This window comes from Manis pentadactyla, chromosome 17 (genome assembly GCF_030020395.1).
Source record: "Manis pentadactyla isolate mManPen7 chromosome 17, mManPen7.hap1, whole genome shotgun sequence".
Lineage (NCBI taxonomy): Eukaryota > Metazoa > Chordata > Mammalia > Pholidota > Manidae > Manis > Manis pentadactyla.
This window is the reverse complement of record NC_080035.1, coordinates 13,218,611-13,242,523: the sequence shown is the minus strand read 5'-3', so window position 1 is coordinate 13,242,523 and position 23,913 is coordinate 13,218,611. Positions and strand designations below refer to the sequence as shown.

Here is a 23,913-nt window from a genome sequence, read left to right as displayed (position 1 = left end):
TTGTTTTTTTAATTGCTGAAGAAAGAGGTTAGTTGTTACAAAATCCATAGTTTGGTGATATGCCCAGTGAATATTTTAGAAAGGAGGACAAACTAGATAAATTTGAAAAACTGTAGAACCCAGAGATCTCTTGCAGGTTAGCTAACCCAGGGCTACTCAAAGTGTAGTTTGCCTGTTACGGCAGCCAGTTTGTTAACGTGTGTGCAACAAGTTAAAAACAGGAATCAAAAGTAAGCATTTGGAAACCTTTGTAGCAATTTGATGTTGCAGTGACATCCAAATGTCTGATACTTTCATATTTTGTTCAATTATTGGTCTACCACAGAGTAGAACTTTGTAAAAATGCTTCACCATAGTTTGAGATACACTGATATAATCAATGTTGCCTCCTAAATCAGGGCTGTTTCTGCTTCTCCCAGAGAAGAATGGTCTGTTAGTTCTCCTTAAAGATTTTTAGTGATGGAGAACTTCCTGCTTTGCAAAGCAGACTGCTGGTAGACAGCTCTGAGTACCAGAAAGTCCTTCCTTACATTTTGTTGAAATCTACCTGCCTACAACAGAGAGATTCTCAGTCTTTCCATTTATGCCCCCTTTCAAAATATACAGTACTCTCACTGTTCTTTACTAGTATTTAAATCAAAATTAAATATTGGGGTTAAATACAAATACAAGTAATTATACTGTTGAATGGATTTTCCCTAATTACTCTCATTATAGAAGCAGCTAAATTTGACATGAAGCGCTGATGATAATATATTATAATTTATCACAATATATTACACTTAAAAGGTGTAAACATTTGGAAAAAGAAGGATATGATCACCAAGAGTCAACATGGACTCAACTAAGAAAAAGTGATACCTAATTAGCTTGATAGATGTACTACATTAGACTTTTGTTTGTTTTAGAGGGCTCATCTTTTCTTCCCCTTCATTTCAACATTTTAATTAGATTTAAGGTTTCGTATCTGAGTTATTAATTTTTTTTGGTAAAGATATGATTTTGTTTTATCACACATTGATTTTCCTTGATGAATGGTGAGATCTTAAACGTAAAGAACATGACTTATTCATCTTTATAATCTGTATAGCTGACAATAGACTCTCAGCTTTTTCTTTTCATGAGTGAATGAATAAGTGGATAAAAAGTCATACAATAAAATTTAAAGGTAAGATCGAATTGGGAGTGATAACTAATACATAATGATCATATCAAGAATTTAAAAGACTCATTAGATTGCTGTGAAACAATGTGAAACTATTCTTTCATTCATTCAAAAATGATTTATTCAACTTCTATAATGTGCCAGATAACTGTGTGCTAAATCTTAGGACTTTAGCTGTAAAACAGGGCAACTAAATCTGTCTTCATGGAGTGTACATTCTAATATGGGGAGAGACGAAAGACAGGTGTGCCATCTTCACACTGTACTCAGTGCAATAAAGGGTGCATTGGGCTGAGACAGAGAATATGGGAAAGAGGCAGCTTTATGTGAGGCAACTGGGTAGGGCTTCACAGGACAGGTAAAAGATGAAAAGCTGGCTGTGTGGAGTGGTTGGAAAGTAAAGGAATTAGCATGTGAAAAGACTCAGAGGGAAGAAAGTGCAGACTTTAAAGAAAACTAGTGTGGTAGGGGTGTAGTAGTAGACAAGGGGAGAGGTAGCATTAAATGAAGTAGTGTCCAGATTTTGAAAATTATAGGCATGATTTATGATAATAAAATGCCGTATGCTCTGTTTAATACTCGAACTTTATTCTAAATACAGTGAGAAGTTACTGTCAGCTTTTAAGCAGTAGAGTAAATTCAGTTTACTTTTTAAGAAATCACTTTTCTCCTCAATCTCTATTTTTAAGTGTACTTTATATTGAAGTACAATAGGCAGAGAAGTGCATAAATCATAACTATTGAAGTACAGTTCTATAAACACATTCACCTATATAGCCAGCCCTTAGATTGAGAACTAGAACATCACCGCAACTCTGAAACCCCCGCATGAGCCCTCCTAGTCTACCTCACCCCCAAAAGGAACCACTATCTTGATTTATAGTACATAGATTAGTTTTGCCTCTTTTGAATGTGCGTAGTCACGTGCATCTGGCAGGTTTCAGTTAGTATTATCCTTGTAAGATTCATCCATACTAAATTGTGAGTTTTCATTCTTACTGGTATATAGCAGCCTTAGCAAAATGTACTCTGTGGACCACCAGGGATTCCTGAGACCCTTTCTAGAAACTATGTGGGGTGAAAGCTATTTTCCTTTTACCGTGTTGACATTTACACTAATGGTGCAAAAGCTTCAGTAGGTAAAATTGCTGGCATCCTTAGCCCTAGTAGAGGCAATGGCACCAATGTGTCCTATATTACAAATGGGAAAAATGAATCTTGACCCTAGCTCACACCATGTGGAAAGTTAATTCGTAATGGATTTTAACCTAAATGTGAAAGATAAAACAATAATGTTGCTATGTGTTAAACAAACACACAACCAGAATAGGCAAAGATTTCCTAAGCAGTGCATAAAAAGTGGTTACTATTTATTTAAAGGAAAAAAATGTACCTCTGTTTACAAGAAAAATTAGCCTGTCAATATTAGTTGATAGATTTTGTAATCAAGGTTACTCTAGCCTCTTAGAAGGAATTATGCACTTAAAAAGGAGTTAGTATTTTCCTTTATTTTCTGAGTAAGTTTGTGTAGGATGTGTGATTCCATTTTTTAATATTTGTAAGAATACCAATGAATTCCATTTTTTAATATTTGTAAGAATACCATGTGGATATGGAACTACTTTGCAGGAAAGTTTAAAATTACAGATTCAATTTATTTAGAAGATAAACATCTTTTCAGATTTTCTGTTTCTCGTTATTTTAGTTTTGGCTAGTTCTTTCCTAGGAATTTGTACAGTTCATCTAAAATTTCATATTAATTGGCATAAAGGTACATAACATCCTCTTAACCTTTTTAATGTCTGTAGTAGTTGAAGTGTTTACTACTTTTCATTCCTAATATTGGTAATTTATTAATACATATCATTCCTCTTCTTGGCAAGTCTTGGTAGAGGTCATTATATTTTTATTAGTCTTTTCAAAGAATTGTCCTCCTCTTTTGTTATTTTCCATTAATAATTATATTTTTATTAGTCTTTTCAAAGAATTGTCCTCTTCTTTTATTATTCTCCATTAATTAATTCTCTCCACTATTTTTATTATGTCTTCTATCTTTGGGTTTAATTTACTATTCTTTTTCTAATTAGATTGGATTCAGATCATTGGTTGCAGCTCTCATTAGTTCAAAAAGCTATAATTTCCAATATGATTTTTTCCTTGACTCATGTTACTTGACATGTATTGCCTGATTTCCTGGCAATTGAAGATTTTGTAGTTATCTCTGTATTATTGGTTTCTAGCTTAATTCCATTTGAGAAGAGTAAATGCTCTCATTTTAGTTGTTTGAAATTTGTTGAACCTTACTTTATGATGTAGTATATGGTTAATTTTGGTAAATCTGTGAACAGAATATATATTCTGTAATTATTAGATGCAATGTACAAGTTCTGGGTTTTTTTCTTATTACGATGGTATGATTTGGGGGCAGGCAATTTAGAACTGTTTTATTTTCCTTGTAGATTGACTGCTCATTTTGAAATATCCCTCTTTATGTCTAGCAGTGCTTTCTGCCATGAGTCTGCTTTACCTGAAATTAGCTTTGCCAGTTTTCTGTTAGTTAGTGTATACATGATATATCTTTTTCCATATTTTTCTTTCAACCTTTCTGTACCTTTATTTTGGAAGTTTGAAGTCTGTTTCTTCTAAGTATGTAGTTAGTTTCTTTCTTTTTAATGAGTCTGACAATTTTAGACTTTTAACACTGTATGTAGTAGCTTACAAGCTATGCTAAGAACTCAGGCTTTTATTTTTAAGTGTAATGGGAAAGATATTACCTAATTTACATTATTAGAAAGACTACTTTGGCAGCTATGGAGAAAACAAGAAATCAAAGTGGAAACAAGTTAGTAAAGAAAATTGTAACCCAAAAAAAAGTGATACTGGTTTAGATAAGGGTTTTTTATAATAAAGGACATAAAGAATAGTCCAATTTGGAATATATTTTGAAGGTAAAGCCTGCAAAACTGATGGACTGGGGGTAAGAAAAAGCAATAAAGCAATAAAACGAAAGCATTATAATAAAGAACAAGAAACCTTGTGATTGTGAGAAACTTAGAGGGCTTCTGTACAGTATCTAATACATAAAATGTTGCATGTATGTATCAAGTCCCTCTTCTGTGCCTTTGTGGGAGCAGAATTATGTTCACTGAGGAGAAACTATGAGCAGTGAAAAGTCTTTCTTTTTTAAGGAATACTGTTCTTAGATTTGGAGCTATCTTTTTTTTATATATAATTTTTTTAATTAAGGTATTATTGATATTCTTATGAAGGTTTCACATGAAAAACAATGTGGTTACTATAATCACCCATATTATCAAGCACCGACCCCCATACTCCATTGCAGTGTCTGTCCATCAGTGTAGTAATATGCCACAGAGTCACTATTTGTCTTCTCTGTGCTATACTGTCTTCCCCATGAACCCCCCACACCGTGTGTACTAATCATAATAGATTTGGGGCTATCTTTAGTTCCCCTTTGCAAGGTATCAGTCAGCTAGTATTTATTGAGTACTTACTGGGAGCTAGGCCCTGTTCTAGGCACTGGAGCTACAACAGTGGAAAAAGTAATGTTTAGGCAGAGCAGTGAAGGTAATTTGAGATTGAAAACTCCTGGAGGACAGTTTGTTGGAGATATCATAAGAGAGAATCATTTATTGAGTAAAGGTAGAGTTAAGACCCTTCCAACTTTAAGATTCTGTGATTCTCAAATGATCTAATAAACTGAATCAAAGTATTCTTCAGATCTTCCTGTCTATATGATTTTTTAAGAACAGCTATATTGAGATATAATTTATGTACCATATGATTACAGTTAAAGTGTACAATTTAGTAATTTTTGGTATATTTACAGGTATGTGCGGCCATCACCACAGTCAATTTTACTACATTTTTATCACCTCAGAAGAAAGCCCATACCCTTTTTCTATAGCCTTCCTGCACTCTCTCCTCTCATCTCCCAACCCTCAATTTTATTTAATTGATCTATATGTTTGTCTTTGTGTCAATAGCAGTGTTTTTATGATCTTTGCTTTGTAATAAGTTTTAATTTTGGAAAGTGAGTTCTTTTACTTTATTCTTCTTTAAGTAGGATGGTTTTGGCTATTCTCGGTCTCTTGCAATTCCATATGAATTTTAGAATCAGCTTATTCATTTTTACAAAGAAGTCAGCTGGAATTCTGATAAAGAGTGGGTTGAATCTGTAAGTCAGTTTTGGGAGTATTGCCATCTTAGCAATATTAATGTCATATCCACAAACATGGGATTTTTTCCATTTATTTAGATCTGCTTTAATTTCCTTCAACAATGATTTGTAGTTCTAAGAGAGTATGTTTTGCAGTTCTTAAATTTATTCCTAAGTATTTTAATCTTTTTGATGCTGTTGTGAGTAGAACTATTTTCTGAATTTCACTTTTGGATCATTTATTACAAATATATAGGAGTATCATTTATTTATATATATTGGTCTAATAAACCTTGCTGAGCTCATTTATTAGTTCCAACAGTTTTAGTGGGTTCATTAAGATTTTCTATATATAAAATCATGTCATCTGTGAACAGATAGTTTTACTACTTCCTTTCCAACCTGCATTCCAATTATTTCTTTTTAATGACTAGAACCTTCAGTACCATTTTGAAAAGAAATTAGAAGAACAGACATCCTTGTCTTGTTTCTGATCACAGGGAAGAGCATCCAACCCTTCCCCATTAAGTATGGTATTAGCTGTGGGTTTTTTCATAAATGCCCTTTATCAGGTTAAGAAGTTCCCTCTATTTTTAGTCCTTGAGTGTTTTTATCAGGAAAAGGTATTGGGTTTTGTCAAATCTTGTTCTGCATCTACTCAGATCACTATATGATTTTGTTTTTATCCTGATAAGGTAGGGGATTATATTAGTTGATTGTAGGCTGTTAAACCAACCTTACATTCATAGAATAATTCCCACTCAGTCTTTATATATAAAAATCCTTATTCTTCTATAAAGTATCTAGGTCTGGGCTTTTCCTTGTGCATAGTATTTTGCTTACTGATACAGTGTCTTCACTTGTTATAGGTCTATTCAAATCGTCTATTTCTCCTTGAATCAGTTTCAGTAATTTGTGTCTTTGGAGGAATTATCCATTTTACATAAATTGTTGAAATACAATTGTTCAGAGTATGCCTTTATAATCCTTTTTGTTTCTATAAGGTTGATGATAATGTCCTCTCTTTGATTTCTGATTCAAATAATTTGAGTTTGTTTTCTTTTATTCTTAATGAAAAAAACTAAAGATTTGTTTTGCTTATCAAAAAGCTAAAAGCTTCTTTTCAAAGAACCAGCTTTTAGGTTAATTGATTTTCTCTATTAATTCTGTGTTAATATTTACAATTTCCATCCTTCTGCTTGCTTTAGGTTTACTTCTTTTCCTGGTGTCCCAAGGTTGAAGTTTAGGTTATTGATTTGAGATCTTTCTTCTTTTGTAATACAGGCATTTACCATTGCAATTGCCCTCTAACACTGCTTTAGCTGTTTTCCATAAGTTTTGGTATGTTGTGTCTTCATTTTCATTTATCTCAAACTATTTTCTAATTTCTCTTCTGACTTTTTCTTTGATTCATTGATTATTCAAGATTATTCATTGTTATTTAATTTTTCCAAACTTGTACTTGTCCTTGATATCTAACTTCCTTCCATCATGATAGGAGAATATAATGTGTATCATTCTATACTTTTAATTTATTGAGGTTTGTTTTATGGCCTAGCATACTGTCTCTCTTGAACTTTCCATATGCGCTTGAGAAGAATGTATATTCTATTTCTGTATATTCAGTGTTCTGTAGATGTTATTTTTGTACATATTACATCAACTAAAGTTATAAACTCAAGCACATTGTTAAACTTAACTGCTTTACTATCTGCTGTTCTTCCATTAATATATAAACAGCTTTACTTCCTCCCACCTCTGTTATACTGTTACTGTCAAATATATTATGCATATATTATATTTCTATATGTTTGGCCCAAAGGTACATTATATATTTTTTTATTTTGGTATCATTAATATACAGTTACATGAACAACATTGTGGTTACTAGATTCCCCACATTATTAAGTCCCCACCATATACCCCATTACATTCACTGTCCATCAGCATATTAAGATGTTATAGAGTCACTACTTGTCCTCTCTGAGCTTTACTGCCTTCCCCGTGACCCCACCTTCATTATGTGTACTAATCATAATAACCCTTACTCCTCTTATCCCTCCCTTCACACCCAACCTCCCCAGTCCCTTTCCTTTTGGTAACTGTTAGTCCATTCTTGGGTTCTGTGAGTGTGCTTCTGTTTTGTTCCTTCAGGTTTTTATACTCCAATGATGAGTGAAATCATTTGGTACTTGTCTTTCTCCGCCTGGCATATTTCACTGAGATAATATCCTCAAGCTCCATCCACGTTGTTGCAAATAGTAGGATTTGTTTTCTTATTATGGCTGAATAATATTCCATTGTGTATATGTACCACATCTTCTTTATCCATTCGTCTACTGATGGACACTTAGGTTGCTTCATTTCTTGGCTATTGTAAAAAGTGCTGTGTAAACATAGGGGTGCATCTGTCTTTTTCAAACTGGGCTACTGCATTCTTAGGGTAAATTCCTAGAAGTGGAATTCCTGGGTCAAATGGTATTTCTATTTTGAGCTTTTTGAGGAACATCCATACTGCTTTCCACAATGGTTGAACTAATTTACATTCCCACCAGCAGTGCAGGAGGGTTCCCCTTTCTCCACATCCTCACCAACATTTGTTGTTGTTTGTCATTTGGATATTGGCCATCCTCACTGGTGTGAGGTGATAATGCATTGTGGTTTTAATTTGCTTTTCTCTGATGATTAGCAATGTGGAGCATCTTTTCATGTGCCTGTTGGCCATCTGAATTTCTTCTTCGGAGAAGTGTCTGTTCAGTACCTCTGCATCTTTTAATTGGGTTACTTGCTTTTTTTTGTTGAGGTGCGTGAGCTCTTATATATTTTGGATGTCAACCCCTTATCGGATATGTCATTTATGAATATATTCTCCCATACTGCAGGATGCCTTTTTGTTCTGCTGATGGTGTCCTTTGCTATACAGAAGCTTTTCAGCTTGATATAGTCCCACTTGTTCATTTTTGCTTTTGTTCCCTTGCCTGTGGAGATATATTAATGAAGAAGTTGCTCATGTTTATATTTAAGAGATTTTTGCCTGTGTTTTCTTCTAAGAGTTTTATGGTTTCATGACTTAAATTTAGGTCTTTGATCCATTTCAAGTTTACTTTTTTGTATGGAGTTAGGCAGTAATCTAGTTTCATTCTCTTACATGTAGCTCTCAAGTTTTGCCAAGACCAGCTGTTGAAGAGGCTATCATTTCCCCATTGTATATCCATGGCTCCTTTATCGTATATTAATTGACCATATATGCTTGGGTTAATATCTGGACACTCTATTCTGTTCCACTGGTCTATGGATCTGTTCTTGTGCTAGTATCAAATTGTCTTGATCACTGTGGCTTTGTAGTAGAGCTTGAAGTTGGGAAGCAAGATCCCCCCTGCTTTATTCTTCCTTCTCAGGATTGCTTTGGCTAATTGGGGTCTTCTGTGGTTCCATATGAATTTTAGAACTATTTGTTCCAGTTTGTTGAAGAATGCTGTTGGTATTTTGAGAGGGATTGCATTGAATCTGTAGATTGCTTTAGGCAGGATGGCCATTTTGACAATATTAATTCTTCCTACCCAAGAGGATGGGATGAGTTTCCCATTTATTAGTGTCCTCTTTAAATTCTCTTAAGAGTGTCTTGGTAGTTTTCAGAGTATAGGTCTTTCATTTCCTTTGTTAGGTTTGTTCCTAGATATTTCATTCTTTTTGAAGCAATTATGAATGGAATTGTTTTCCTGATTTCTCTTTCTGCTAGTTCATTGTTAGTGTATAGGAATGCAACAGATTTCTGTGTATTAATTTTGTATGCTGCAACTTTGCTGAATTCAGATATTAGTTTTAGTAGTTTCGAAGTTGAGTCTTTAGGGTTTTTTATGTACAATATCATGTCATCTACAAACAGTGACAGTTTCACTGTTCATTACCAATCTGGATGCCTTTTATTTCTCTGTGTTGTCTGATTGCTGTGGCTAGGACCTCCAGTACAATGTTGAATAAAAGCAGGGAGAGTGGGCATCCTTGTATTGTTCCTGATCTTAGGTGAAAAGCTTTCAGCTTCTTGCTGTTAAGTATAATGTTGGCTCTGGGTTTGTCATATATGGCCTTTATTATGTTGAGGGACTTGCTCTCTATACCCATTTTTTTGAGAGTTTTTATCATGAATGGATGTTGAATTTTGTCAGATGCTTTTTCAGCATCTATGGAGATGATTGTGTAGTTTTTGGACTTCTTTTTGTTGATGTGGTGGATGATGCTGACGGATTTTTGAATGTTGTACCATACTTGCATCCCTGGGATGAATCCCACTTGATCATGGTGTATGATCCTCCTGATGTATTTTTGAATTTGGTTTACTAATATTTTGTTAGAATATTTTTGCGTATATGTTCATCATGTATATTGGTCTGTAGTTTTCTTTTTTTGTGGTGTCTTTGCATGGTTTTGTATTGGAGAGGAGCTGGATTCATAGAATTAGTTTGAAAGTATTTCCTCCTCTTCTATTTTTTGGAAAACTTTAAGGAGAATGGGTATTACGTCTTCTCTAAATGTCTGATAAAATTCAGCAGTGAATCCATCTGTACCGGGAGTTTTGTTCTTAGTCATTTTTTGATTACTGATTCAATTTCATTGCTAGTGATTGGTCTGTTTAGACTTTCTGTTTCTTCCGGGGTCAGTCTTGGAATGTTGTATTTTTCTAGAAAGTTGTCAGTTTCTTCTAGGTTATCCAGTTTGTTAGCATATTGTTTTTTATAGTATTCTCTAATAATTCTTTGTATTTATGTGGTGTCCGTTGTGGTTTTTCTTTCTCATTTCTTCTTCTGTTTATGTGTGTAGATTCTTTTTCTCTTAATAAGTCTGGCTGGGGGGTGATCTATTTTGTTTATTTTCTCAAAGAACCACCTCTTAGTTTCATTGATTTTTTTTTCTATTGTTTTATTCTTCTCAATTTTATTTATTTCTTCTTGGATCTTTATTATGTCCCTCCTTCTGCTTACTTTGGGCCTCATTTGTTCTTCTTTTTCCAGTTTCAATAATTGTGACGTTAGACTATTCATTTGGGATTTCTCTTCCTTCTTTAAGTAGGCCTGGATTGCTGTATACTCGCCTCATAGAATTGCGTTCACTGAGTCCCACAGAAGTTGAGGTGTTGTGTTATTGTTGTCATTTGTCTCCATATATTCCTTGATCTCTGTTTTAATTTGGTCATTGATCCATTGATTATTTAGGAGCATGTTGTTAAGCTTCCATGTGTTTGTGCTTTTTGTTTTCTTTGTATAATTTATTTCTAGCTTCCTACCTTTTTGACCTGAGAAGTTGGTTGGTAGAATTTCAATCTTTTTGAGTTTACTGAGGCTCTTTGTGTGGCCTACTATGTGATGTATTCTGGAGAATGTTCCATGTGCACTTGAAAAGAATGTGTATCCTGCTGCTTTTGGGTGGAATGTTCTGTAGATGTCTGTTAGGTCCATGTTTTGTAGTGTGTTGTTCAGTGCCTCTGTGTCCTTACTTATTTTCTGTTTGGTTGATCTGTCCTTTGGAGTGAGTGATGTGTTGAAGGCCCCCAAAATGAGTGATTTGCATTCTGTTTTCCCTTTTAATTCCGTTAGTATTTGTTTCACGTATGTATGTGCTCCTGTGTTGGGTGCATAGATATTTATACTGGTTACATCCTCTTGTTAGACTGACACCTTTATCATGTGTAATGTCCTTTATCTCTTGTTACTTTCTTTGTTTTGAAGTCTCTTTTGTCTGAAAAAAGTACTGCAACACCTGCTTTTTTATCTCTATTGTTTGCATGAAATATCTTTTTCCATTTCTTCACTTCTAGTCTGTGCATGTCTTTGGGTTTGAAGTGAGTCTCTTGTAGGCAGCATATAGATGGGTCTTGCTTTTTTATCCATTCTATTACTCTGTGTCTTTTGATTGGTGCATTCAGTCCATCTACATGTAGGGTGATTTTTTTATAGAGATGTGTTTATTGCCATTTCATTCTTTGGATTCGTGGTTACCAAAGGTTCAAGGGCAGCTTCTTTCCTATATAACCATCTAACTTAATTCACTTATGCTGTTATAAACACAGTCTGATTATTCTTTATTGCTTTCCCTTCTGTATCTTCCTCCTCCACTCTATATGTTAGGTGTTTTATTCTGTACTCTTTGTGTTTCCCTTGACTGAGTTTGTGGATATCTGATTTTATTTTGCATTTAATTAGTATTTAGTTGGTCTACTTCCCTTGCTATGGTTTTATTTTTTTGGTGACAGCTGTTTTAGCCTTCAGCATACTTCCATCTAGAGCAGTCCCTTTAAATACATTGTGGTGATGGTTTGTGGGAGGTAAATTCCCTCAACTTTTGCTTATCTGGAAATTGTTTTATCCCTCGTTCAAATTTAAGTGATAATCTTGCTGGATACAGTATTCTTGGTTCAAGGCTCTTCTGTTTCATTGCTTTGAATATATCATGCCATTCCTTTCTGGACTGTAAGGTTTCTGCTGAGAAGTGTGATGATAGCCTGATGGTGATGTTTTTTCTCTCACCTGCTTGTAATACTCTGTCCTTGTCTTTGATCTTTTCCATTTTAATTATTATATGTCTTGGTGTTGGGTCCCTTGTGTTGGGAGATCTGTGGGCTTCCATGGTCTGAGATACTATTTCCTTTCCCCAGCTTGGGGAAATTTTAAGCAATTATTTCTTCAAATACACTTTCTATCTTTTTTTCTCTCTCTTCTTCTTCTGGTACCCCTATAATGGAAATATTGTTCCATTTGGATTGGTCACACAGTTCTCTTAATATTCTTTCATTCCTGGAGATCCTTTTATCTCTCTCTGCCTCAGCTTCTCTGTATTCCTGTTCTCTGATTTCTATTCCAGTAACAGTCTCTTCTACCTCACCAGTCTGCTCTTAAATCCTTCCATTGTTTGTTTCACTTCTGTTTTCTCCCTCTTGACTTCATCCCTTAGCTCTTGAATATTTCTCTGTAGTTCCATCATCATGCTTCTGAGTTTTATTTTGAATTCTTTTTCAGGAAGATTGGTGATTCAGTCTCACCAAGCTCTCTCTCTTGTGTTTGAGAGATTTTGGATTGAACAAGGTTCTTCTGCCTTTTCATGGCAATAGGAGTGGTTGCCAGTAGTGGCGCATGTGTGACCTGGGAAAACAAAGTCCCTTCCTGCTTGCCAGTTGCCTTGCCTGCCTCCGCTGTGTGTGCTGGTTAACTGCACACAGGGAGCAGCCCCTGAGTTAAACCCCTAGGCTGCCATGGGCTGGGTGGCCCTTGGCACGGCCAATGGTGCTGGCGGGGATCGCCAGCGAGTGGTGTTGTGTTCTGCCACGAGAACAGATCCCTTTTGTTCCTCCCAGACTCTGCGCCTGTCTCCTATCTGTGCCGGTCTACTGCACACAGGGAGCAGCTTCTCTGTCTCGGCCAGTAGCCACATGCAGAGAGAGCCTCTGTTTTAAGCTGTGTGGTTGCTGTATGCAGGGCTGCTCTCCAGCTGGTCTGTTGCAGTGGCGGGGACAGCTGGTTTTCTCACTTGTGCAGGCTTGGACGGAGGAGCGGCAGGCTTCTTAGCACTGTGAGGTGTCTCAGAGCTGTGTTGCCAACCAGGGGTTAGGGTGCCTGAAATTCCTTAAAGTTCCTAGCCTGCTGGGCTGTGTGTGCCAGGACAGTTTTGTCTACCTGTTAAACCCTTGTCCCTTTAAAACTTTTAAAGTGCCTGCTTTTCTTTTGTCCCAGGGCAGCAGGCTGTGGGAACCTGTTCGCAGTCTTGGTCTCGGATTTTGCTTTTCTGCTCCTCTAATATCCAGAGCACCATGCAATGTATGTGTGTGCTCTCAGGGCAGATTACTAGGGCTGGTTATTTAGCAGTCCTGTGCTTCCACTCCCTCCCCACTCTGATTCTTTTCCTCCAGCTGGTGAGCTGGGGTGGGGGAAGTACTCGGGTCCCACTGGGTCATGCTTTTGTATATTACCGTTTTCCATGAGATGTTGGATTCTCACAGATGTAGCCTGGCTGGTGTACTGTATCTTCTGGTCACTCTTTTAGGAATAGTTTTATTTGCTGTATTTTCAAAATATAAATGGTTTTGGGGGGAGATTTCTGCCACCCTACTCATGCTGCCATATTTTCTTCCCTCCCTGGCCCCAACAGTACTTTCTGTACATTATTTAATACAATTATTTCCTGGTTCTCCCTTGTGACCTAACCTACAGTCTAAGCTGTATCTTCACTAGATTCATGAATCTCCTCCCAGTTGCCTTTCACCGGAACCTCCACTATCCCTGAACTGCCCTTGAGACTACCCTCCATGTTGTTTCAAATAAAGTCAGTTCCTTTGGGAAGAGTTTAGGAGCTCTCTTGTTTTATGGCCTGTTTATTCTGTAGGGAAATCTGCCAGGGCTTGAGCTGGGGATGGAAACTATGGCAAGCTTTTCTCTGAATGAAACCCCTACTCTAGGAGCTAAGCTTGTGATAGAGGGGGCAGTGCCCTGAGGTCTTCTTGGCTTGCCTCTCCTGGTGTGGCCTACCATCCCACATGGATTGGGAGGTCTATTGAGGTCTCAGTATTCTAAGGGAACCATGCCTAAAGGAGAGCATTTGTTCGACTTGCCTGGGACTTCACTAGGTAGGTAGGGGCAGGAAGACAAATACAGAGGTCCTGCTTCTCCCAGAAAGAAAGCCCTTTGTCTAGGAGTGAGGGAAAGAGGGGGCCAGAGTGTTCTTGACTCTAGCAGTGCAGCGTGGAATCTCTCCCTGCTGAGATGGGAGGGGAGACGGAGGACCTGTTTTGTTTCAAATACCACAGATTCCCCCTTTTACACTGAATTTTCATTGATTTTTCTTGAATAAGTGTTCTTTTTTATTTTTGCTTTTGAGGCCATTTCCAGAGGGCTGAAATGGCTGGGTTTTTTAAATGCAATTTTCACCAGTTCTATTGGGGGCCAGATCAGTGGAACTCTTCATACCATAAATCAATCTATTTGCCTCCACGTGATTTTAACATCTTTCTTTTAAGAAAGTGGGGGAATTTATGAACCCTTCAAATGAGCAGATGGTAGTACTTCTGTCCTATAGATTTGGGATGTAGACATCACAAGTTTTAATGAAGTTAAGGAATATAGAAAAATTTGTGTAAGATCTGAATATGAAAGACCCCAGGATATAAAGGAACATTTATCTTCTTACTCCTCAGATTGGTATGCTAATCATGAACAAATAACAATCATATGTAACTTTGAAACAATTGTCAGTTGTAAAATATTTGCTTCTTTTATGTTATGATGGTTAGGATTTTTTACCCAGGTGTTTTGCAGACATTTATTTTCAGAGCACCTACTTCTAATGCACTTGTTTACCTGTTTTCTGTATTATTGGAGTGGTTTTACTTTTATGAAGCTGGTATTTGGTACAAAACAATAATGGAACAGTGATATCAATTTTTTTTATCATCAAAGATACATGTCTTAAGTCCCCTCTGGGTACTCAGAGCTGTACTGATAATACAGAGAGACCTGAGGCATAACTGCTCTTCAAGATATTTGTTATCTAATGGGTAGATACAGACTTTAAAAAGTAAATCATAGGATGATTTCAATCTTCTCAAGAAGGAAGTGGACCTGGGATGGGATTGTGGGCTTGAAGAATGTAGAAAAGGTTCACAACAACTACTTAGAAACCAATTTATCAATTTCCTAATATGGTAGGAAATTAATAAACAAGAAATCTTACAAACAAAATGAGAGACAGTGTAGTATGGTGATTAAGAAGAGTGCAGGCTCAGGAGACAGGTTTCCAGGGAGTCCTGGCTCCACTCATATTAGCTCTGTAGGTCATTTTGGGTAAGAGCTGAGCAACTGCAAAGGATGGTTGGAAGCACCAATGAAATAATGTATTAGAATAATGCCTAGTTACTATCTTCATTATCATAACCTTGATCATAGGTTTGTTGAACCTCAGTGATTTTTTTGGACATTGTGAATTTGTAGTGTTATCAAACTGCATGGAGGGCAGCATATCTCCAGTATTAGTTTTTCAGTAAAAATATTGAAATATACATTGATAAAAGTACACAGATTGTATGTATACAACTCTATGAATTGTCACAAAATGAACCCATTTTTGTAGCCAGTACTGAGATTAAGAAATAAAACCAGATAAAAACTCTCTTATATACTTTTCTAGTCACTTTCCACTTCCTGAAAGGTGACCACTATCCTTTTATTGCTATAGATTAGTGTTGCTTGTTTTTGAACTTTATGTAAGTAGAATCATATTATGTGTAGTCTTCTGTATTTGTCTTCTCTCACTAGCTTTGTGAAATTCATTCATGGAGTAGCAAATGCTGTAGTAAAAATCCTTTGTAGACAGAAATCGTTAATTTTTGTCACTATACAAATATGCAATGGTATGACTACCCTGCCATTTATCCATCTTTTTTCTGTAGGGTATTTCTTTTTCTTAATGACTTCGGTAACATCTTACATTCTTGTGTTCTAATATGAGTCCTTTGTATTGCAGGTATCTTCTCTTTATAGCTTGCTTTTGCCTACTCTTAATGGAGTCTATTCATGAACAGAAATTCTTAATTGAATGTAGTCCAGTTTATCAAACTTTTCTATTAAAGTTAGTGCTTTTTTAAAGAAATTTTTGCCTGTCTCAAGGTCATGAAGATAATCTCTGGACCTTTTATTATCTTACATAATTATATACTTAATAAAGTAGAATCAGTTTTTGTATATGGTGTGAGATAGGGTGAAGTTTAAATGATTTTTATAAAGATATCCAAATGGCCCAACATTATGTATTGAGAAGGACATTCTTTACCCAGGTGATCTATAGCATTAACCTTGTTATAAATAAAGTAACCAGATATATGTGGAAATCTTTCTGTATTTTCTCTTTTTTTCTGTTAGTTAATTTTTTATTCTTGTGCCAGTAACACACTGTATTAATTTGTGTATGTTAATAAATTATTTCTGGTAGTGCAAATTCTTCATTTTTTGTTATGGAAGTTTTTTTGCTACATTTAGACCTTTGCATTTTACTATATATTAGGAATTAACTTATTGGTTTGCATGTACACATGCACAAGCATATACATGCATATTCACATACAAACCTCCTGAGGTTATGACTGGGATTGCTATGAATCTATAGATCTGTTTGGGGAGAATAGATGTCTTTTACAGTATTGAATTTCCAATCCTTGAACAAGACATACCCTTCCATTTATTTAAATCATCTTTATTTCAATAGGATTTTGCAGTTTTCTGGTTATAGCCATAAACATAATTTTTAAAATGTATTCCTAGGTATTGATTTTTTTAAGTGGTACTATAAATTGTGTTGCTTTAAAAATTATATTGTATAGTTATTTATTTCTAAGTCATAAAAAATGGATTTTTTCATATATTGCTATTATATCTAGCAGTGTGTTAAATTCATTTATTAATCCCATGATTTTTTTAGTATGTTAGTATTTCTTTTTGTCTAGGTATTTGTCCAAATGGGTTACTGGGAGAAATATAATAACTTTCCCACTGATTGAGGATTTGTGTAGTTTTCCCTGTCCATACTTCCATTTCTTGAGGCTATATTATTAAGTATATTCAAATTTACAATTGCTTTGTCTTACAGGTTCACCCTTTGAACACAATGAAATTTCCTACTTTATCCCTAGTATTGTATTTTGCTTTAAAATGTACTTTGTCTGATTATTAGTACTTGAACAATGTGAAGGTTAAGGGTGCTAACCCCACACACACACATGCAGTCAAAAATTGTGTGTAACTTTTGATTCCCCTAAAACTTAGGTACTGGTATTGTTGACTTTTGAGCAAACAGGTTTGAACTTCATGGATCTACTTAATACATGGATTTTTTTCAATAAATATTTTGGAAAAATTTTGGAGATTTGCAGCAATTTGTTTACATTCTCTTTACTGTGAATGGTGCCATGTACAGTCTGTGTGTTCCTAAGTATTCATAAATTGTGACTTTTCATAATAGATTTATATTTTATGGTAGTAAACGATAAAATAGACTAGTATCTGCATGTATTTTATGTATTCATGACATATTTCTCTTAATTTTTTTAATATTTCTAGGCTATTCAGTTTGTCTACATGTTTTTTTCAAATTATTGGTGATCTCCAAAAGATTTTCCAATATACTGATTGAAAAAAATCTGAATATAACCTGTTGTGGGAGTCCAGCTCCAGCCTAGGGGTGGGATGCCCGAAGGTGCAGGAGGGAGTCGGCGTATGGAGAGACAGGACACAGAATCAGTTGGAGGAGGTCTCTCGACAAAGTGACGATGACAGCTTTATTTCTACCATTTTGCACAAGGATATGATTATTTTTTATTTTTCTTTTGATTAACAAGCATAGGCAAGCTTTTTTCTTTCTGTTTCTTTCTAATCTATACATGGTTAGCCAAGTGTTAGACAGGTGATCTTTTTTCTATTCCTTGACCTAAACTTTTCCTAGCAACATGTACTCTATTGTGTCTCTCGTTTCTATGCAAAGTGGTTTCTGAGTAATGCATGTGACCACAGAAACGTGCAGTATGTAGCAGTGACTATGGAGTCTATCAGCTCAGGGTGAAATACAGGTCACTCACTGCTACAGTTAGCTAGGCAGGTATTATCATCTATATTTCTAATGCAATGGGTACATTTTATCCCCTTATAATACTTATTCTGTCATAGGTAGATGCAAGATAAAGATAGAAAGCATGATTTAGAACTGTAAGAAGGCAAGTGTAGATGATCAGGTTTGTGCCTATAGACTAGGTATTAATCCAAGTTAGACATGGGCAACAAAACATCCACAGGTGTAGTAGATTTCTCTCAACACTGGGGAGGTGAGGTTCTAAGCCTCACCTCTGTTGGTCCCCATTTTCTCACCACATGGCCCCCTGCAACTGTGCCTGTCTTAGGTTGTTCCTCCCGTGAGGAATCTTACCAGTCTCTGGCTAACCAGCCATCTTCCGAGGCCATACAGGGAGATGTAAAGCTGGTAAGTGAGAGAGAAGCAATATTTTTTGAAAATGTTAGCTTTTTACTTCTTTGAGGATTTATGCCCTGTGGCTTCCAGGCCCAGCACTTGTCTTGAGGTATCTTTACTTCTTAAAAGATTATGGTATTTGGTAATTTCACATATAAGGCACAAATTCTAATAAAGTGCTATAATTAGGAAGGAAGAAGAAAAACTATAGAGGTAGCAGAAGGAAGAAAACATGAGAAGATTGATTAAGTGTCAGACAGGGTTATTCCATTCAATAATCTCTCATAATTCTCTTATTTTCCTATATAACTCTTCATCACTAATTTCACTAGCATTGCAAACAAGGGGGCATTCCCACTAAGGTGGAGATGGGGTAGTCAGTGTTTGACTAGCTACCTGCAGGTTTTGATATTCTATGCCAAGTTTGCCATCTGGCCTCTGCGTGTTCTATTCTTTAGGAGCACTGTCCTGAAAAGCTTCTGGGAAGTTTATGTTCTCCTCCTTTCTGTGCTGCTTAGCAAAGGTTAGCTTAGTCCTTGGCAAAAATGCAAGCAAAAGCAAAGCCAGTAGTATAATGGAGAATAACAAAATCAAGGTGGGTAATAGGGGGAGCCAGCTGCAAAGGCCCCTGATTTGTGGGGGTCTTCCTCCAGCCTGAGCTTCGCTACACAGCTTGAGTAGCATGGCTCCCGGCAACCTGTGCAGTTCAAACCCATGTTGTTCAAGGGTCAACTGTTTTATTTCATTGTTAGTATATGGCTTTTTATATTCTTTTAAATAGTCTCTTGTAACCAACATATAGTTTGCTAGTTTATTTATTAATCAACTATATTGAGATACAGTGTACATACAATAAAGTGTATCTACTTAATGCACAGTTTGATGCCTTTTGACAAATGTACACAACCATCTAACTACTAGCATAATCAAGACAGAATATTTCAAAACTCAGAAGGTTCCTTGGTGCCTCTCCCCATTGCCAGTCCATACTCCGGCTGGCAACCACCACTCCACATTCTGCCAGCATAGATTAGGTTTGTCTTTCCTAGCATTTCATGTAAGTAGAATTGTATATTACGTACTGTTTTGTGTCTGGTTTCTTTGAAGGAAGAAGCAGTGCAGAATGTTGGGCTTATCTGTAGGATTTTGGCCATCAAGACCTGGCTGTCTTGGTTGACCTCCAGTGCTTTCATACTGATGTGTTTGTATTTTATTCAGCTCTTCTAGTAGGTATCAATGGGAGGGTCAGTCTAAAACATGGTGTTCATGATAGTTAAATGTAGCAGAACTCCAGCAGCATTTAGTGGAACCACAAAGTACAGAAGGCAAGTGTGATGGTGAGTGTTCTAATTAAATGGAATCTAGATGATTCCCCTAAGACATTTGAGCAGGATTAAAAGATTCAAAAGTAAGTTGTTTCCATTAGTTTTTAGATCTGTATCTATATTGTTATTATCAGTCAAGATTCAGTGCCAGACACTATAGATATTTTAAACAAGAGAGCATTTAGTATAGGGAATTAGTGGTTACAGATTATTGGAAAGTCTGAAGAAGGAAATTCTAGACTTGGCCTATAAGAATGACTCCCCAGTTAGTTAACTGCTGTATCAGGGAGGCAACTATGTCGTAGACTCCGTTAGACCTGTACAGAAAGCGCAGTTGCTGCCACCACTACAAAGTAATGTAGGCATACCACTTGCAGGCAGCAGCAATAAAGAGGCCCAGCAAGAAAGCCTTTCTCTCACTTAGCCTTCTAAATTTCACAAGATTGCCATTGCTTGATACTGATTTGAGTCAAGTACTACTTGAATGAACTATAGGAATTGCAGTTTTTGGTTACGAACTTTTCCAAGTTTTAGGAAGATAGAATGAGGATGGAAGGAGAGCCAAACCAAAGGTTCTACCATGTACTTAAATTGAAAGCCCAGTGTCCCTCTAACTTAAAGAGGAGTGTAATTCAACATTATTACAAATAAGGTGTCTGTTTTTTTTCCTCTAATACTGCCATCAATAAATATAATGTATAATAAGACTTTTGATCTTCTGTGCCTTTGGTTTTTTTCTGTCTGCTAAATAAGCATATTTATGGCCTATGAATTAAATATCCAGAATGCATATTAATCAATTAAAGGTATGTTTGAGTTCAATTAATATTTTAGTATTTGTTGAGGACATGTAAGATACCTGGCATTACCTTGGTAACTGTAAACTTTTAAATAGCTTACAGGATTGATGTAACCTAATTCTAGGATCGTTTTCAAAGATGATCATGAAATCAATTTAGTTCATAACCAAATGCATATGGAAACTTTCATAACTTCATTTGTAGTTTGTGCTTTATATCTCATATATCCTCATTGTATATCATACAGGACATTCTATGATATGTCCCATAAGTGTTTATAGTGATTCAGATGGTGATATGAAAATGTCAGTAGTATCCTCTAGGGCAAAAGCTAAATAAAACTTCCTCCAGCATTACCCTTTCTACTACAATACCATGTTTGTTAATCTATTTTTCCCTGCCTTCTTTTTCCTTTATAGAATGGGTGGCGTGATACCAATAAAAGTCCTGGATAAAATCAGGACAATTTACAAACCAATACTATCTCAAATGTTTTTGGTTTGTTGTAAGCTATGGAGGTCTTACAATGTTTTCAACAGCTATAGACAGTTTGTATTCAGTGGGGGAGTAAAAACTAAAAACAAACACAAAGAAACTGGTGAACCGTATGCAGTATGATTGTTAGCTTGAGCATTAAGCAATGAAAGTATTCAGGACTAGAAGTTAGAAGGCGTATAATGATGCTTAAATAGCTTTAATGTGACAGTTTGGGGCTGGTATTTCTGTATGTCAAATAAGTTCTGTTTGTGATTTATAATGATTCTGAATTTGAAATTAAGCTTAATTTGCCTCTTGCTGTTTGCATTAGAAAGAAGTTTCATTGCAAAGTTCTAAAAAAGAACTGACTTGTTTTATTTTAGGGCATAATCTAAGACTGTACTCCATATGTATTCTAGGAAGAGCATTTCAGAGAACAGAGACAATTTCCTTTAATGTTATTTTTATTATTTATTAGTTCATGCATATTCATATTAGTAAATAATTTTTAGAACTTGGTAGTACATAGTTGCCTCTTCTAACGTGTTATATTTTTGTGAAAATGTAAGGTTTGGTAACTCTGAAAGATCACTTTACCTCTTCCAGAAAGGTATCTTCCTTCAGAAAGGTATCCTCCTTTATAGAAGAGTAATCTTCCCTTTAGAAAAACGAAGTCTTAGAGAAAGACCATTATTTACCTAACCACTTAATTTCAGAAGTTCTCTGATCAAATATTTTAATGATAATGTCTGACTAATAAATTATATGAGTGTTTTTCAAATTATTCCTGGTCATAACTTTTCTTTCATTTTCTTTTTCAGAGGTTATCTTTTATTGTCAGGTATCTGTAGTGCTTCACTAAACAAGCTTAATTTATGCTGTTGTGATTTCTAGTCAGCTTATAAAATAATTTGTCAGAGGATGAATGTGTGGGAAAATATCAGAGAACTTTAATTAAAAGTTTTCCTTTATTTGAGACTTTTTAAATTGTCAATATGAGGTGTGTCTTAATCCATTTATTTTTCTTTATCCTCTCAGGTGGATCTCCTTACTTAGCAACCAAAATAAATGAAGCAAAAGACTTGCTAGAAGAAACCACCAAACAGTGATTGATGCCCAAGGACCATTTTGAAGGAAAAGAAGGGGGAACTTTAAAAAAAGTCCTGCAAATTAATCAAAACCATGGCCTTCAAAGTGTTCATACATGTACTTACCACATTCATTCATTCCAGGATTAAGGTATATAATAAAAAAGATTAATAGTCTACTTTTGTATTTTAAAGGAGTAGCTTAAAATTCTGTAACTGATATTTTTTTCTTATTTTCTTCCTTTCTCTGTGATAGTCATATGTTTTAAGAATTTTGTTCGGTTAGTCCTAAGTTCCCCCCATTCCCCTTTCCTATACAATGTAATTGAGACTTATAAGTAATGAGTAGAAATTTTCTTACTGCTTATATTTATACTCACATTGTCCCTTGTTTCCTCAGAGGATTTAGTACTTTGCCTATATAAGGTGCTTTAAATGTTTTGAGACCAAACACTGACTGCCTCCCCATGGGAAAATGGTCAGAAACAATGGAGTTTACTAAATGGTGTTTTGTAAAGTAGTAGTTGGGACTTGTTAAAGAACACTGCTCTCTCTGAGACCCTGTAACAGAAGAATGAGAACTTGGAGAGCTACTAAAATGATTAAAGATTTACAGAATGAGCCCTTTGAGGTAAGGCTGAAAAGAGCTGGAAGACGTCTGAGGAATTTGTATTTAATTATAGTCTTCTGGTACTGTATATTACTCAATTATTCATTCTACAAATTTATTGACCACCTATAATATGTAAGGTGCTATAGTGGATCCTCTGAGAATTACAGATGTGAACCAATTGTAGATCCTGACCTAAAGGAACTTACATTTAGAGGAAAGATAAATCATATGAATATTATTTGAGAGGTACAGATGATAAGCTAAAGAAATTCAAAAGAAAGGAATATTTTAAAGTGAGAACATAAGAGGAACTTTTTAGAATATGTGTCATGAAGTTGAGTTTTAAATACAATAAGAGATCTACCATATGATTCGTGAGTCAGTGTTGTTTTCCCTGATATCAGTCAGAATTAGCAAAAATAGGATATACTGAATAATGTAATGTGAGAGTAGGTTTCTGAAAAGCAAGGGATGGACACATGGTCTTGAAGGGCCGGTCCTGTAATTTACACTGCATTAAATTATTTTCTCAAAACAGCACCCAATCGTCATCACTTTACTATTCCAGAGGTAAGAAAACAGATTCAGATATGGGGTACTGGCATTATTTTCCAGAATCCTTTTACACATCCTGGGTTTGTAAACCCAGGTAATTGAACTATTGTATTTAATCTATCTTAAAATACTTTTTTAATACTCTAGATGCTTCTTTAAATTTATGACATCCGATGTTCTGGAGTTCCCAGTGTTGGCAGTGCTGACATATTGAGCTGAATGGTTCCTCTGGGGAGCTCTCCTGTGCATAGCAGGGTGATTACCAGCCACCCTGTCTGTACCTACTAAGGCCCAGTAACAACCTGTCAGTTGTGATGACCGAAAACATTTGCAGATATTGCCAAATGTTCCTTGGAGGGCAAAATTGTCCCTGGTTGAGAGCCAGTGCTGTGAACATGAAGTATTTTTTTCTTTTGTTACATAAAATAATGGCCTGGCTTAAAATTTATTGAATTCTTAGAATTAATAAATATGGTTCTTGCTTTAAAGTCCTCATGCATGTCCTGTCCTAATTTTCTTGTGCATCAGTGTTTTTTATTTTCCTGCTATTATCCCTGTACCTTGACTGCCCTCCTAATTCCCGGATCTTCACATGCCCAAAGCCTAGGGATAGTTCAAGTCCAAGCTGAAATGTATCCCTCCTTTTCTGGTGCTACCAGCAAAAGTAATACCGTGAATTATCGGCTGAGAGCAGGTACCATATCTGTCTTGTTCTGC

The 23,913-nt window shown here is 35.7% G+C and overlaps 1 protein-coding gene across 2 annotated transcripts in view; it reads left to right on the top strand.

Annotated features, from left to right (window-relative positions):
* Nucleotides 1–23,689, top strand: part of DNAJC15 (DnaJ heat shock protein family (Hsp40) member C15) — a 74,261-nt gene extending 50,572 nt beyond the window's left edge. The window contains exons 6-7 of one of the 2 annotated variants that reach the window (XR_005034003.2): nt 19,260–19,395; nt 21,979–23,689. Coding sequence is in view for 1 of the 2 variants with exons in the window: in XM_036932404.2 (XP_036788299.1) it covers nt 21,979–22,049 (71 nt within the window). In the remaining variant the exon portion in view is untranslated. The remainder of the gene's footprint in view (nt 1–19,259; nt 19,396–21,978) is intronic. The other variant, XM_036932404.2, reaches the window with a different exon arrangement.
* Nucleotides 23,690–23,913: the final 224 nt, after the last annotated feature.